The sequence below is a fragment of the Eumetopias jubatus genome, unplaced genomic scaffold, assembly GCF_037043125.1.
Source record: "Eumetopias jubatus isolate StellerSeaLion01/CBP00866 unplaced genomic scaffold, mEumJub1_p1.0 scaffold_2, whole genome shotgun sequence".
Classification (NCBI taxonomy): Eukaryota; Metazoa; Chordata; class Mammalia; order Carnivora; family Otariidae; genus Eumetopias; species Eumetopias jubatus.
In genome coordinates, this window is record NW_028274808.1 from 114,451,255 (window position 1) to 114,469,110 (window position 17,856).

General features: G+C 40.4%; 1 protein-coding gene across 3 annotated transcripts in view; it reads left to right on the forward strand.

The window, feature by feature from the left end:
• The window catches only part of PAPSS1 (3'-phosphoadenosine 5'-phosphosulfate synthase 1), a 104,318-nt gene that overhangs the window by 8,785 nt on the left and 77,677 nt on the right, over positions 1-17,856 (forward strand). For all 3 annotated transcript variants that reach the window (XM_028121301.2, XM_028121303.2, XM_028121302.2), the window contains 2 exons: positions 4,644-4,758; positions 10,566-10,801. In XM_028121301.2, coding sequence (XP_027977102.1) covers positions 4,644-4,758; positions 10,566-10,801 — 351 coding nt within the window. The remainder of the gene's footprint in view (positions 1-4,643; positions 4,759-10,565; positions 10,802-17,856) is intronic.

Consider the following 17,856-nt stretch of genomic DNA (forward strand, 5'->3'; position numbering starts at 1 on the left):
AAAAGCCTCAGATCTAACTTTTACTGAGCACTGACTAGGCACAAGGAAAGAGGTTGGGCGCTGGGGAAGATAGAACTGTAACTCATGTGCTTGACCTACCCTCCCAAGGAAGTCAAAATATATACACATAGAAAGACAGCTGAAAGTATAAAACAGTCCCTAAAGAACAGATCATATAGGCAGTGAGTTATTACAGGGACTGCCTGGGTGTATGTACCAAGCCACATAAATATTTCTATAACTCACCCAGCCTCTTAGGAAAGAAATCGTAAGCCTGATTTCTCCGTCTTGTGGAAAGAAGCTAGGCCATTGAAGACCGAGAGTAGGAGTGTAAAATCGGAAGGAAATAACTCCCTCGCCCTTCGGTGACTCACTAATGTCCTTTCTTTCGGGCGGAATTATAGGAAGAATTTGGCTAGCATGGGTGGAAAAGAAGGGGAGGGGGCCTGAAGGAAGATTGCTTGTGGAAGTGGCCTTTGGATTCTCAGCAACGTTCAGGCATAATCCCACCACCTTGCCTTTCCAGTAGTTTTAAAAAATGCTCTTTGATTTACTCTGAGAAACTGGGAGGTAGGAGGTTGTGGAAAATCTCTTTTTTTTTTTTTTAAGATTGTTTTTTAATATGAAAAATCTCAAACATACATAAGCAGTAAGCCTCCTTAGATTGCCATATCTACCAGAGTTTTTAAAAGCCGTTTATAGCTACTCAGATAATTTTATGCATTCTACTCAGTTTAAAAGAAAAACAGGAGCTATTTTACAGGGCCAGAATGAATTAAAATTCATTAGATGCATGTTTCTTCTTGCCCCAAAGCAGAATAACTTGGAATAAACCCCAAAGCAAAATGACCCCAGTCAAACAGGTTCTGTCAGTGTAGGCAGCTAACTATCTAGCACCCTCCTCGAAACCGCTCCCTCAAACCTCCCCCTCCATCCTTCAGACTCCACTCCCTTCTACCCAGACACGTGGGCTGGGAGCTGAAACTAGTGACCCATGGGAAGAGGTGTCCCTGATTCCCAAGAGGTGAGGATTTCCACGTGTGGAACCTTGTTTTTGTTTAAGATCTTGGAAACGTAGAGCTGGAAAGTAATGTTTGCTTCATTAGTTCATCGAAAAGAAATAGCTAGGGAGACCCGCGTTATAATTTTTCATAAATGATTATTGAACATGTAGAGCATAATTTTATTGGAAATGCATTTGTTAATGCGATGATTAGTGGAGGAGGGGTACAGCTTTTGTGGTGCGCCTATTCAAAGAATTGTCAGATTGCCCTTTGGCCCCAGAGGATTTTCTGCAATGAGTGATAGTAGGACTCAGAAGGGCAGAGATGCTTTGTGCCGTACACTAGGAGGATCGGGGAGGGAGAGGTGGGCAAAGAGATCCAGCACCTCAGGTAGACCATTTTTAGAAAGGAGTACCATCCAGAAGTTGAAGATCTGGATAGAAATACATTCCTTTACAAAGTTCATACTTCTAAAACAAAACACGCCCCCCCCAAACCCCCACAGTTCATGCTTCTATAGCTGCAAGGCTGTTTATTCCCCATTTTGAAGACCCCTGGGCCAGACTACAGCTCTAGTTGGATCCACTCCAATTGCTCCTGCTTCATTTTGTGTCCCTGATGCGGCTGCAGAAAACATGGTCCTGGTGACTGGTTTTGCTTTGAATTGATGATTGTTGGCTTCACGTGACATTAGGACTGCCCAGCAACCATTCTAGATTTCCCTAGTCACTTTTTCACTCTTCTTGTGCTCATTCTGTGCACTGTGTGGAGACACTTCCCCCAGAAGTCATCACAGGTGTTAAGTGTCCTCTTTTTTGGTGAAGCCTTGCTTGGCCACCCTGTCTGAACGTCACTTCTCTGAAATTTCTTCACAATTTTGCTTTATTGACTTTTTCTCTTTTTGATACTTCCTGCCTTAACTTATTTATCTTTTCTCCCGGCTCTCCCATTAATCCAGTGGCTTTCAAACTCGAGCTTGCCTCATAATCGATTGGAGGGCTTTCTTTCTTTTTTTTTTTAAAGATTTTATTTATTTATTAGAGAGAGAGAGAGCCCGCGTGCACAGGTAGGCAGAGAGGCAGGCAGAGGGAGAGGGAGAAGCAGGCTCTCCACTGAGCGGGGAGCCCGATGTGGGGCTCGAACCCAGGACCTTGGGATCATGACCTGAGCTGAAGGCAGCCGCTTAACGACTGAGCCACCCAGGCATTCCACGATTGGAGGGCTTTCAAATACAGATTGCTGGGGCCTACCCCAGAGTTTCTGATTCCCTTGGCCTGGGGGCAGCACCCGATAATTTGCATTTGTAACAGTTACCTGGAGATGGAAGAGCTGCTTCCGCAGGGGCCACACCTTGAGAACCACTGCACTAGGCATGAGGACTAGATAAGTCCCATGAGGACAGTGATTTTTACTGGTACTCTTCACTCTTGTTTCATCACCACCTAGAAGAATTTCAGGCATGTAGTATGCATTCAGTAAATAGTTTTGAATGAATGTTGAATAATATAAGCAGTATCAAATACAAACACCCTATCAAAAAAATGCTGTCACATATCTATTTTCTAACAACATGCTGCTAAAAAGAACCTAAATTAGGGGTGCCTGGGTGGCTCAGTCGGTTAGGCGTTGGACTCTTGATTTCTGTTTAGGTCATAATCTTGGGATTTTGGGATAGAGCCCCCTGTGGAGCTTGGTGCTCAATGGGAGTCTGCTTGAGATTCTCTCCCTCTGCCCCCTCAACCCCCTGCCGCTGCCATGTACACAGGTGTATGTTCTCTCAAATAAATAAATAAATATAAAAAAGAACCTGAATTACGTTTTTGCTCCATAGGAAGAGAAAATAGAAACTCTGTGATTCATTTTTTTTGTTTTGTGTAGAAAACAGCTTTATTGAGATATAATTTGCATACATTCAATTCATCTGCTTAAAGTGTATGGTTTAAAAGGTTTTTAGTATATTTACAGAGTTGTGCAGTTGTCATCACAATTTTAGAGCATTTCTATCACCCCATGAAAGATCCCTGTACCCATTAGCAGTTACTCCCCCTGACCCTTGGCCCCCAGTCTCCCAGCCTGTGGCGATCACTAATCTGCCTTCTGTCTCTATAGATTTTCCTGTTTTGGGCAGTTGAAATAAATGGAATTATACCATATGTGGTCTAGGTGACTGACTTCTTTCACTTAGCTTAATGTTTTTGAGGGTCATCCAAATTGTAATGCGTTTGAGAAATTCATTCCTTTTTACAGCCAGATAATATTCCATTGAATGGATATATAAATTTTAAAGTATTTTATCTGATTTTCAACTGATGGACGATTGGGTTGTTTCCACTTTTTGGCTTTTATGAATAATGCTGCTGTGAACTTGGTATATATGTTTTAAGTGGATGTGTGTTCATTTCTTGTGAGTATACATCTGTGAGTTTAATTATTTGGTCATGTGGTAACTGTATATTTAACATTTTGCAAAAGTGCTGTTTTCCAAAGTGGCTCTACTATTTTACAGTTTCACCAGCAAATGTATGAGGATTCTAAATTCTCAGTATTGTCACCAGCACTTGTTACTGTCTTTTTGATTATAGCTATTCTAGTGGGTTGTAGAGGTATCTCTTTGTGGTTTTGATTTGATGTGCCTTTTTCTGATGGCTAATGATATTGAATTTTTTTTTTTTTTTGAGAGAGTGAGTGGGGGGCAGAGGAGAGAGAATTCCAAGCAGATGCCACGCCTAGTGTGGAGACCGATGTGGGGCTCAATCTCACAACCCTGAGAGCATGACCTGAGCTCAAATCAAGAGTCAGATGCTCAACTTATTGAGCCGCCCAGGTGCCCCTGAACATCTTTTAATCTGCCTATTTTGTCATTTGTATTTTTTCTTTGGAGAAATGGCTATTCAGATTCTTTGAGGCCTGTGTAAATTTATGTTCTTTTTGTTTAAGAAGATAATTTGGAAGAAAAATTGCATTCCACTTTTTTTGTGGAATAACCACAAATAAACAATGCATCTATTTTTTTTTTCCATCATGCATGTCATGATACCTACAGACCTTCCATACTTTGTTCAGGAGTCTGCTTAGATGCTACCTTCTTGGAGGCCTTTGTTGATCAGCCTGTCTAAAGAGGCACTCCTCCCTGATTCCTCTTTCCAGTCATACCCTGTTTTATTTTCTGTAATGCACTTGTCACTCTCTGATATTACAATAAAGTTTTATTGCTTAGTCTCCCCCAGTGGAACGTAAGCTCAGTGAGGGGAGGAACCCTGTTTTTAGTTCACTTGGTATACTAGTAGGGCCTCAGTAAATACTGGTTGAATGAATGATTAAGTGAGTGGAAGACTGGGCTCTGGAGAGCCTTCCCTTGTTATGGGAACTTGGGCAAGCCATTTAACTTTTCTCAGGTTTAGTATCTTCATTTGTAAAACCACAGTAGTAAGAGTCCTTACCGTCCTGGCTCTGAGGGTTAAATTCAGTGGTGTATGTAAAAGCATCAAAGGCCATGCTAGGTACTATAAAGGAAAGAAAGCTGTTAGTTTCAATCTTTTTCTTTGCTTATGGCATGTTATATAGAACAGTGACAGCAAAGAATATGTGTTTACTTTTTAAAGGACTCAGGTGAATCAGAATTTTGTTTCTTTTTTCCAGGGGATGCAGAGAGCAACTAATGTCACCTATCAAGCTCATCATGTTAGCAGGAACAAGAGAGGTCAGGTTGTGGGGACCCGAGGTGGTTTTCGTGGTTGCACAGTTTGGCTGACAGGTATGGCCAAGAGAGATAAACTTGTTAATTTCAAAAGCAGCCTTGAACCAGGATGAAGCATATTTATTTAAATTTTGAGCTGTTCTTGTATTTGGAACATCACTACATGTAACTAACAATGTTGCTTAATTGTAACATATTTCCTTTTGGTAATTCCTTTTGTTCTTTACAGAATTGCTGTTGAAATAAAGGGGAAAACCCGAATGCATCTTATTTATTTATTTTTTAAAGATTTTATTTATTTATTTGACAGAGCGAGACACAGTGAGAGAGGGAACACAAGCAGGGGGAGTGGGAGGGGGAGAAGCAGGCTGCCCACAGAGCAGGGAGCCCAATGTGGGGCTCGATCCCAGGACCCTGGGACCATGACCTGAGCTGAAGGCAGACGCTTAACGACTGAGCCACCCAGGCACCCCCCGAATGCATCTTATTATTTTTTTTTTTTTAAAGATTTTATTTATTTGACAGAGAGAGACAGCGAGAGCAGGAACACAAGCAGGGGGAGTGGAAGAGGGAGAAGCAGGCCTCCCGCCGAGCAGGGAGCCCGATGTGGGACCCGATCCCAGGACCCTGGGATCACGACCCGAGCCGAAGGCAGACGCCCAACGACTGAGCCACCCAGGCGCCCCCGAATGCATCTTAAAACTACTTTCTAGGGGCACCTGGGTGGTGCAGTTGGTTAAATGTCTGACTCTTGGTTTCTGCTCAGGTCATGATCTCAGTATCATGAAATTGAGCCCTGAGTAGAGCTCTGTGCTCAACTTGGAGTCGGCTTGAGCCTCTCTCCCTCTCCCTCTGCACCTCCCCTCGCTTGTGTGCTTGCATGTGCATGCGCGCCCTCTCTCTCTCTCAAATCTTTTTTTTTTTAAACACACAAAACTACTTTCTACTTGATAACTACATTACATTCTGTAAACTTTTGCATGCAAATAAGACCTAGATTCCACATTCAATAAGCTAATAATGTAAACCTTATGAAGAGAAACAGTGAGTGATAAAGAATTTCGCATCCGTTTCTATCATTCACCTTTTGCTTTGGCCTCTGATTGGTTTTCACATTGGTTCTCCCAGAGTCTCCCTTTGGGCCCAGCCAGAGTAGGCTGGTAAGAGGGTCAAGTGATCTAGATTTTGGAGGCGGTTTTAAGAATGATGGATTCTTTCACTTCTAAGAATCGTATTTAAACTTTAGATGCATCTTGCCAAATTACCACCAAAATTTTATATCTGTTTACTCTCCTACCAGCAGTGTGGGAGAAGTTCCATTTCCCAGTGTCTTCATCAACAGGATATTACCAATCCTTAAAATTTTTGCTGATTGGTGAAAAGCAGCATTCTTATTTTCTGTGTGTGTGCTTTTTGTAATTACATGCTTCAATTGTAGACAAGTCTGTTTCTATGTGAATGAAGACACATTCTTCTCATTCTTAAGTCTAGACTTTTGTTAAATTGTTACTTTTCCATTGTTCAGGTTCATAACACATTTTTTTTTTAAAGATTTTATTTATTTATTTGACAGAGACACAGAGAGGGAACACAGCATGGGGAGTGGGAGGGGGAGAAGCAGGCTGCCCGTAGAGCAGGGAGCCCGATGCGGGGCTCAATCCCAGGACCCTGGGATCATGACCTGAGCCGGAGGCAGATGCTTAACAAGAGTGAGCCACCCAGGTGCCCCCATAACACATTCTTAAATTTTCATAATTTTTAATCTTAAAATTTTCATAATTTTTTGTGTTTGAGTTCTGTAAGTAAATTGATTGTATATTCATCAACTCACCATTAGTTCTTTTATTATGGCGTTGTTCAATCATGAGCTCTTTCTCTGGGTCCAGTTTTAAGTGTTTATATTTCATCATTAAGTTGTTTTTGTAAGATAGTGCTCACTGGATTTTGAATTCCCTGTTTTTATATTTGAGAATGTCTGCCTGTCTTTTACGACAATTTGGGTAAAATAAATATTTGATTTATACTTCATACTTTTTTTGTCTTGAAATTCTTAAAACATTATTCCACTGTCTTCTGGTGTTAAATGATGTGAAGAAGTGTGAGATTAATTTGATTTTTTTTTTTCCCTTTTTAGGAACTTTCCTTTTTTCATCTGGATCCCTGAAAAATTGTTTCTTTTCCTTTAAAAGTTTGCCGTTTCTCATTTAGGCCCTTTATCCATCTGTAGTTGATTTTTGTGTGTATGTGAGGGAGGGATCTATTTTCTTTTTTCTCCATGTGGATAATCGTTTGTCTCGAGCATATATTGATGAGGGCATCCTTTTTTTTGTGCAATGCCAGGTGTCATATGTCACATTTCCATTTATGTGTGGATTTGTTTCTGGGCTTTCTGATCTATCCTACTGGTCAATTCCTCTTTTATTGCCACATTATCTTACTATGTATTTATAAGTCTTGAAATCCAGTGAAGTAAGTCCTCTTACCTTATTCTTCATCAAGAATATCTTAACCTTTTTTTTTTTTTTTTGGCTCTTTGCATTATTGTATAAATTTTGTAATTGGTTTAACCAGTTCCTCGAAAATCTGGTAGGGATTTAATTTGGGATTACATTGTATCTAAAGGTCAATTTTGGGGAAAATTGATCTTTAGAATATTGGGTAATTCTTTCCTTGAACATGGTTTATTCCATTGATCTGACCACTTGTGACGCTTATAAATACTGTTTATCAGATTTTTTGGTGCTTGTTTTATGATCTTGTAGATAATCAGTTTTCGTAAATATGTATTTGGAAAGAACATCTATTCCCTTATGTGTGCAATGTTCTACATATGTTCATTAGATCAAGCTTGTTAATTATGTTGTCAAATATTCCGTAGCCTTTTTTGATCTTTTTTTTTTTTGACAATATTGTTGGAAATGGAAGTAAAGATTCCTTTCCTTTTCTTGCAATTCAGTAGCTTAACCAGGATCCGTCAAGCTATTTTGAGTTGTTTGCCATTTTTCTGGAATGCAGTTTGCTTTTTCTCAGATTTTTATTTCAGATAAACTTTCTTTTATATTTTTACATTGGTTGGTGTACTAGTTTCCCAGGGCTGCTGTAACAAATTATTTTACACAACGGGGTGCCTTCAAACACCAGAGATTTATTTTCTTACAGTTCTGAGGCTGGGAGTCTGAAATGAAGGTTTTGGTGGGGTTAGTTCCTTCTGTAAGCTCTGAGGGAGAATCTGCTGCTCCAGGCCGCTCACCTAGCTTCTGGAGGTTGTTGGCAATCCTGGGTGCTCCCTGGGTTTGTAGATGTAGAGCTCCATATCCCTGCTTTCATCCTCACATAGCCTGGTAGTGACACCCATCGCTGGATTTACTGCCCATCCTAGTACTGTAGGATCTCATTTTAATTTAACTAATTACATCCACAAAGACCCTGTTTACAACTAAGGCCACATTCTGAGGTTCCCGGTGTGTATGAATTTGGGGGTGGGGTGGGGAATTAGTCCAGTACATTTGGTTTCTTTATTTAGCTGTACTAATTTTCCTCATCTAGTTTTGGATTATCTCTCTTGTAATTGTGTATTAATTTTCTCTAACTGCTTTAATTTCTTTGCCTTTTTGTCTGTGCTCCCTGTAATCATCATCAATGAAACTTCCTGTGTCAGTAATTAAAGTTTCAGCAGTCTCTTTTTTTTTTTGTTTCTCTCTTTACTTTGTTTCAAACTAAATATATACATAAAATGAGTATATATACACGTATGTGTAAATAGGTACTTTTATTATCATTTAGGTTGTGTTGTATAAAGTCTAAGAGTTCAGGTTTCAGGGTTTTTTTTTTTTTTTTTCTTCTTCTCATACTTAGTGCTCAGCTGCTGGTTAAAAACAACAAAAAACAGAACCCCCTGCCTCCATCTCTTTGTTCAATTATTGTTGCTGTGTAACAAATCACCCAAAACCTAGTGGCATAAACCAACCGTTTTAATTTGCTTACTATGTTGTGGGTAAGGAATTCAGGAGGGCTCAGCTGGGTGATTTTCCCTGACGTTAAAGGCTCACCTGCTGGGGTCGGTGATCACTAACTCACTTGATGCTACCTGTCAGCTGGGGGCTTAGCTGGCTGAACCACCTACTCATGATCTTGCTAGCATGGTGGCCTCAGGGTATCTAATAGTGGGCTTCTCTCAAGTGGAGGGTCCAAAGAGAAACTGTGTAACAGCTTTTTCTGATCCTGCCTTGGAAGTCACACATTGTCATTTTCGCTGCATTCTTTTCATGATAGGTGAATCCTAAGGCCACCCCAGATTAAAGGGTGGGGAATTAGACTCTACCTCTTGATGTGACAGTGGTGATGTTACATTGTCAAAGAGGTCGCAGGGTAGGAAATTCTGTTGCAGCCATCTTTGGAAAATAAGATCTGCTATACAAGGACTTTTTAAAAAAAATTTTTTTTTTTTTAGATTTAAAGAGCATGAGTGGGAGGGGCAGAAAGAGAGGGAGAGAGAAGCTCAAGCACACTCCACACTGGGTGACCATGAGATCCTGACCTGAGTGGAAACCAAGAGTCAGATGCTCGACCTACTGTGCCACCCAGGCACCCCAACAATACAAATTTTTAATATATAAAGCAATTAATATTATTGATCCTCCTAACACATCATCTCCCTTTTTTTTAGTTAGCCTTCTATACTCTCATGGCTTCTTTCAAAGGAATTAGTACGTGAGACTTCCATTTTTATCTCTTGCCTCATCACTACCTTAGTTGTGAATTCTGTGCTTTCATACTCATCAAGATGGCATGTACTAGTGCATACATATATGCTTTCCTTTTCCTTGTTTAGTGAGTAAACATTGGTAGAGGAAGGTGAGTTGAGGTAAGGATGTTCTTTCAAGGTTAATTATATTATAAATTGGACTCCCAGATACTTTTATCATGGTAGTCTGTGGAATGTATTGATTCTGGGATGTAGAAGTAACTTTATAATGTTTATTTTTACTTACTTTTGTCCTTTTTCTTACTTCCCTAGAAATAATTTGGGCATACTACTCTGTTTTTACTTTGGCACGTAGCATTGGAATAGTGGTAATGAGAACAAAGTGAATATCTACCCTCTGAAACTGAGTAATTTCTAGAATACCTTTGGGCATAGACAGGAGTTATTAAAAACATAAATGCTTGAGTAGGCAATGCTGTAGTCTTGGGTCAAAATGGCGAACAGGCCTTGCACCATCAAGCTGGTGGCTAGAGGGTATTCAGAAATGGTATCATGATGCCACAGGGTCCAATAAACTGGAGTTAATGCGAGATGATACAGTATATGAGAATGATGATGTGAAAGAGGCCATAAGGCTTCCTGAGAACCTGTATAACCACAGGGTGTTTCACACTGAGAGAGCACTGGATCTGACCAGGAGGCAGCAGATCTTACATAATGAGCAGTGGACAAAATATGAGGAGGATAAATTCACCTTGAACCCCATCTGAATGAAGTTGCTTGACAAAGAAAATAGAGGAGTAGGCAAAGAAGTAATCATGGAGTTGAAATCTGTCGTTGTAACTCTCCTCAAATATTTTTAAGAAGTTGGGTAAACCTGAAATGTACAGTTTCGAACTATTTGAGCTGCAAATGTATTACTTTAAATAAATGTCTATTGTAATTTAGAAAACCCAAAAACCATAAATGCTTATTTTATTTGAACTACAGATGTTTTTCTAGCTAAGATGTAAATCTTATAGAGAAATGTGCGAAAAGTGTTACTGAGAGATGGCTATGAATAATGAATGTAATTAAGGCCGTGATTTAAATTCTTTATGACTAAGTGGTTATCTTTCTAATGCTACATCTGAACTGTGCTTGGACTGTTCACTTTCAGGCCTATCTGGAGCAGGAAAGACCACAGTGAGCATGGCTTTAGAGGAGTACTTGGTGTGCCATGGTATCCCATGCTACACTTTGGATGGTGACAACATTCGTCAGGGTCTCAATAAGAATCTTGGCTTCAGTCCTGAAGACAGAGAGGAGAATGTTCGACGCATTGCAGAAGTTGCTAAGCTGTTTGCAGATGCTGGCTTAGTATGCATCACAAGTTTTATATCACCTTATACTCAGGTATGTGGCTTTGTGCTATTGCTGTTCTCATGTCACTGAGAGTATGCTATCAGGTAGAACAAACAGTTTAAAAACTGACCTGTGCTTTGAAGCTCAATTCAAATATTTTAATTTATTTTAATTATTTTAAATTAACCTACAGCATTTCTGTGCTGTGACTTTCTGAGTAAATTCAGTTTTGATAAAACCTGCTATGACCCCTCCCTTCCCAGTATAACCAAACTTGTTGACCTCAAGCCAGTGGCCAGATTATTTCAAGTTTGACTTTTCAATTCAGTAAACACATAGTAAATACTCAACATGTGTCTGACACCAGGGAAAGTCTTCAGTTTCTTCACATATGCCTGACTATGGCTTCTTTGCTTCCAGATCTTCGGTCTCCTCTTTTATTACACTCTTCCTCTATTTTAGCACCATTTCACTTTTCATATTTCTCTTAAAAAACTGTGTTGTTTCTCACTGTGAGATTTTTTTGTTCCCCTGCCTGAAAGGCGCTCTTCTTCCACTGATCCTTCTCCACATCAGTTGACTCCTGTTTGTGCTTTGAGACTCAGGGTAGGTGTCTCCTCCTCCTGAGTACCTCCCCTTTGTCCTTTGGGCTTTGTGGGATACCTGTCTCTGGTGCCCTTATTATTGTGCCATAACGCATTGTTTTTCTGTAAATACCAGGTCGTTGGTTGGTGGTGCTAATAGCAGCAGCGAGAGTAGTAGTAGTGATAAAAATCATAGCAGCTAACCTTTATTGAACACCAACTGTATACTATGAATTAACTCCTTTAGTGCTCACACCAGTGAAGAAGGCAGAGGTGGGGCGCCTGGATGGCTCAGTCGGGGAAGCGTCTGATGCTTGGTTTTGTCTGAGGTCATGGTCTCAGGGTCCTGAGATTGAGTCCTGCGTCGGGTTTTGCACTTAGTGTGGAGTGTGCTTGAGATTCTCTTTTCCTTTCCCTCCCCCTCTGCTCCGCCCCCTGTTCACTCTCTCAAATAAATAAATAAGATCTTAAAAAAAAAAAAAAAAAGGCAGTGGTGAGGAAACAGGTGTAAATTACCCAGGGTCACATACTGTACATGGTGGAGCAAGGATTTGCACCCAGACAGTGTCACTGGAATCCATGCTCTCACCCACCATGCCTCATAACCTCTAAAACCCACTGGCTCCTCGAAGGCTGAAACTACATCTTATTTGTCTTTGTAGTCTTGATGCCAAGTCCAGCTCCTGGAACACAGTAGATATTTAGTGTTTATTAAATGACAGCATAACTCAGATGTGAAAGAACAGATGAATTACTATGTGGGGAAGGGGCTGGATGGAGATCTATCTTCCATGCCAGCAGACCTCAAAAGAAAGCTGGAGTAGCAATTCTTATATCAGACAAATTAGATTTTAAACTAAAGTGTGTGATTAGAGACACAGAAGGACAATATATCATTCCTAAAGGGTCTATCCAACAAGAAGATATAACAATTGTAAATATCTATGCCCCCAACATGGGAGCAGCCATCTACATAAGCCAAGTGTTAACCAAAATAAAGTCATATTGATAACAATACGTTAATTGTAGGAGACCTCAATACTCTACTCTCAGCAATGGACAGATCATCTAAGCAGCAAATCAACAAGGAAAAAAGAGCTTTGAATGATACACTGGACCAGATGGACCTCATAGATATTTACAGAACATTCCACCCTAAAACAACAGAATTCTCATTCTTCTCGAGTGCACATGGAACTCTCTCCAGAATAGACCACATACTGGGTCACAAATCAGGTCTCAACTGATACCAAAAGATTGAGATTATTCCCTGCATATTCTCAGACCACAGTGCTTTAAAACTGGAACTCAATCACAAGAAAAAATTTGACAGAAATTCAAACACTTGGAAGCTAAAGACCACTCTGCTCAGAATGTTTGGGTCAACCAGGAAATCAAAGAAGAACTTAAACAATTCATGGAAATCAATGAGTACGAAAACACATCTGTCCAAAACCTATGGGATACTGCAAAGGCGGTCCTAAGGGGGAAATATATAGCCATCCAAGCCTCACTCAAAAAATAGAAAAATCCCGAATTCACCAACTAACTCTACACCTTAAAGAACTAGAGAAAAAGCAACAAACGATGCCTAAGCCACGCATTAGAAGAGAAATAATTAAAATTAGAGCAGAAATCAGTGAATTAGAAACCAGAAACACAGTAGATCAATGAAACTAGAAGTTGGTTCTTTTTTTTTTTTTTTTTTTAAGATTTTATTTATTTATTTGACAGAGAGAGACAGCGAGAGAGGGAACACAGGCAGGGGGAGTGGGAGAGGCAGAAGCAGGCTTCCTGCCGAGCAGGGAGCCCAATGTGGGGCTTGATCCCAGGACCCTGGGATCATGACCTGAGCCGAAAGCAGATGCTTAACGACTGAGCCACCCAGGCGCCCTAGAAGTTGGTTCTTTGAAAGAATGAGATCGATAAGCCACTGGCCAGACTTATCCAAAAGAAAAGAGAAAGGACCCAAATTAATAAAATTATGAATGAAAGGGAGAGATCACGACTAACACCAAGGAAATAGAAACAATTATTAGAAATTATTATCAGCAACTATAAGCCAATAAACTGAGCAATCTGGATGAAAGGGAGGCCTTCCTGGAAACCTATAAGCTGCTGAGACTGAAACAGGAAGAAATTGACAACCTGAAGAGGCCAATAATCAGTAACGAGATGGAGGCAGTGATCAAAAACCTCCCAAAAAACAAGAGTCCAGGGCCTGATGGATTCCCTGGGGAATTCTATCAAACATTCAAAGAAGAAATACCTATTATACTGAAGCTGTTTCAAACAATAGAAACAGAAGGAAAACTTCCAAACTCATTCTGTGAGGCCAGCATTACCTTAATCCCCAAACCAGGCAAAGACCCCATCAAAAAGGAGAATTTCAGACCGATATCCCTGATGAATATGGATTCCAAAATCCTCAACAGAATCCTAGCTAATAGGATCCAACAATACATTAAAAGGATCATCCACCATGACCAAGTGGGATTTATATCCAGAAGGCAAGTGTGGTTCAACACTTGCAAATCAATCAGTGTGATAGAGCACATTAATAAGAGGAGGGAGAAGAACTATATGGTCCTCTCAATTGATGCAGAAAAAGCATTTGACAAAATACAACATCCTTTCCCGATTAAAACTCTTCAGAGTATAGGGATAGAGGGAACATTCCTCAAGTTCATAAAATCCATCTATGAAAAACCCACAGCGAATATCATCCTCAATGGGGAAAAGCTGAGAGCCTTTCCCTTAAGATCAGGAACACGTCAAGGATGCCCACTGTCACCACTGTTGTTCAACATAGTCCTAGAAGTCCTAGCAACAGCAATCAGTCAACAAAAAGAAATAAAAGGTACTCAAATTGGCAAAGAAGAAGTCAAACTGTCTCTTTTTGCAGACGACGTGATACTTTATGTGGAAAACCCAAAAGACTCCACCCCCAAATTACTAGAACTCATACAGCAATTCAGTAATGTGGCAGGATACAAAATCAATGCACAGAAATCAGCTCCTTTCTTATACACTAACAACGGAACTGTAGAAAGAGAAATTAGAGAAACGATTCCATTTACAATAGCACCAAAAACCATAAGATACCTCGGAATACACCTAACCAAAGAGATGAAGGATCTATACTCTAGGAACTACAGAACACTCATGAAAGAAATTGAAGAAGACACAAAAAGATGGAAAAATATTCCATGCTCATGGATCAGAAGAATAAACACTGTTAAAGTGTCTATGCTACCCAGAGCAATCTATACCTTCGATGCCATCCCGATCAAACTTCCAATGACATTTTTCAAAGTGCTGGAACAAACAATCCTAAAATTTGTATGGAATCAGAAAAGACCCTGAATCGCCAAGGAAATGTTGAAAAAGAAAAACAAAGCTGGGGGCATCACGTTGCCCAATTTCAAGATTACAAAGCTGTGATCACCAAGACAGCATGGTACTGGCACAAAAACAGACATATAGACCAATGGAACAGAATAGAGAACCCAGATATGGACCCTCAACTCTGTGGTCAAATAATCTTTGACAACTCAGGAAAAAACATGCAATGGAAAAAAGACAGTCTCTTCGATAAATGGTGCTGGGAACATTGGACAGTCACATGCAAAAGAATGAAACTCGACCATTCTCTAACACCATTCACAAAGATAAACTCAAAGTGGATGAAAGACCTCAATGTGAGACAGGAATCCATGAAAATCCTAGAGGAGAACATAGGCCGTAACCTCCTTGACATCGCCACAGCAACTTCTTTCAAGATACATCTCCAAAAGCTAGTGAAACGAAAGCAAAAATGAACTTTTGGGACTTCAGCAAGATAAAAAGCTTTTGCACAGCGAAGGAAGCAGTCAACAAAACAAAGAGGCAACCCACAGAATGGGAGAAGATATTTGCAAATGACACTACAGATAAAGGGCTGGTATCCAAGATCTATAAAGAACTTCTCAAACTCAACACCCAAAAAACAAAAAATCAAGTCAAAAAGTGGGCAGAAGATATGAAAAGACACTTATCTGAAGAAGACATACAAATGGCTAACAGACACATGAAAAAATGTTCATCATCATTAGCCATCAGGGAAATTCAAATCAAAACCACATTGGGTTACCACCTTACACCAGTTAGAATGGCAAAAATGAACAGGGCAAGAAACAATAAATGTTGGATAGGTTGTGGAGAAAGGGGAACCCTCTTACACTGTTGGTGGGAATGCAAGTTGGTACAGCCACTTTGGAAAACAGTGTGGAGGTGCCTCAAAAATTTAAAAATAGAGCTACCCTATGACCCAGCAATTGCATTCCTGGGTATTTACCCCAAAGACACAGATGTAGTGAAAAGAAAGGCCATATGCACCCCAATGTTCATAGCAGCAACGCCCACAATAGCCAAACTGTGGAAAGAGCCGAGATGCCCTTCAACAGATGAATGGATAAAGAAGATGTGGTCCATATATACAATGGAATATTACTCAGCCATCAGAAAGGATGAATACCCAACTGTTACATCAACATGGATGGGACTGGAGGAGATGATGCTAAGTGAAATAAGTCAAGCAGAGAGAGTCAATTATCATATGGTTTCACTTATTTGTGGAACATAAGGAATAGCACGGAGGACATTAGGAGAAGGAAGGGAAAAATGGGGGGGGAATTGGAGGGAGAGATGAACCATGACAGACAATGGACTCTGAGAAACAAACAGGGTTTTGGGGGGGGGGAATGGGTTAGCCCGGTGATGGGTATTAAGGAGGGCACATACTGCATGGAGCACCGGGTGTTATACGAAAACAATGGATCGTGGATCACCACATCAAAAACTAATGATGTAGTGTATGGTGACTAACATAACATAGTAACATTAAAAAATAAATAAATAAATAAAATAAAGGCAAGGGCTTTGGGGACAGAAACAGTGGGTTGGAATTCAGCTCTGCCAGTTGTTGTTATGACCTTGGCCAGTTGACTTGACTTTCATAAGCTCAGACAATGCCTACTTCATAGGGTTGCTCTGAGGATTAGGTAAATCATGCATCCAAAGCTCTCAGCGCAGTGCCTGGTGTGTGGTAAGTATTCAGTAAATATCACAAATAGTAGCACAGTTCTGGTACTGTATTGTGAATTTGGATGGTTACTTAAACTTTTTTAAAAGCAACACCAAAATATGAGCTGTTAGAGTTATAGGTAAGTATCAGATGGAGTGTTAATTACTAAGATTCACTTAATTGAACCATGGCAGGAGTCCTGAAAGGTCCTGTGAGGACTAGTTACTTTTCATTTTCCTGGAACATGGGGAACAATGTTAGTATATCAATTTAAAGTATACTAGAGGGGCGCCTGGGTGGCTCAGTTTGTTGGGCGACTGCCTTCGGCTCAGGTCATGATCCTGGAGTCCCGGGATCGAGTCCTGCATTGGGCTCCCTGCTCGGCGGGGAGTCTGCTTCTCCCTCTGACCCTCTTCCCTCTCGTGCTCTCTATCTCTCATTCTCTCTCTCTCTCATATAAATAAATAAAATCTTAAAAAAAATAAAGTATACTAGATAATGAAGTGTAGAAGAGAATTATAGTTTGAGTTCTTGAATCCTTGGATATGAAGTTTTCATAGTAATATAATAATGGATATTGTTGCACTTTTGGGAATTTGTGCAACTCTTGGAAGAGGAGAGGGTAACGTGGGATTTGGAAAACTGTCAGCTGGGTCTCTAAAAGTATATGCTGATCTTCTTTTTGCCTCCCTTGTTTCCATAGTATGGAGTAAAATTTGTTGATCTCATCTCTAAAAGCACTAAGAATGAGGTTTGGACTATGCTTAGGATGTGTCAAAATCTGTGATATTTGCATCAAACCATATAATAGAGGATATGTGTATTATTCCATGTCACCATTGAACTTGGGCATCTTGGTTCTCAAAATAAACCTCATAGTTCCTAGCTAGTCTGGTGGGAACATAGAGATGTGAACAGTTACAGTACGTTGCAGCCGGCGATGAGGTAAATGTCTATGAAAGATGCTGTGGAAGAATTACAGAGGTGGTGCTGCTTGAAATGAGTCATGGAGGAAGAATCAGAACATACCAGTGAGATGGGAGGGAGAAAGCTATTTCGACAGAGGAGATGGTACAGTGTCTGCAGTAGCATGGAAATGTGAGGGAGTTTGATCTTTTGGGGAACTGTAGGTAGTTTGTTACGACTGCGGTGCAGGATGAATGTGAGGGGAGATGAAGCTAGAGCGATTCGCAGAGGTCCGATGATAAACCTTCACTGCTCAGACCTTTGCCCCACAGGGGACTAAACTGTTTGAGATTGTACTAGGGAATGCTGTCTCTGGTTTGCATTTCAGTAAGGTCCCCTTTGAAGCCGGAATAAGAGTGGCCTGGAGATAGGAGATGAGTGAGGAGGCTTTTGGAGTGAATTCAAGCAGCAACATTGGGAATGGAAAAGAGGGGGTGTATTTGAGGGCTCTTGAACCCATAGCATCAGTAGGACATGGTGCCTGGTTGATT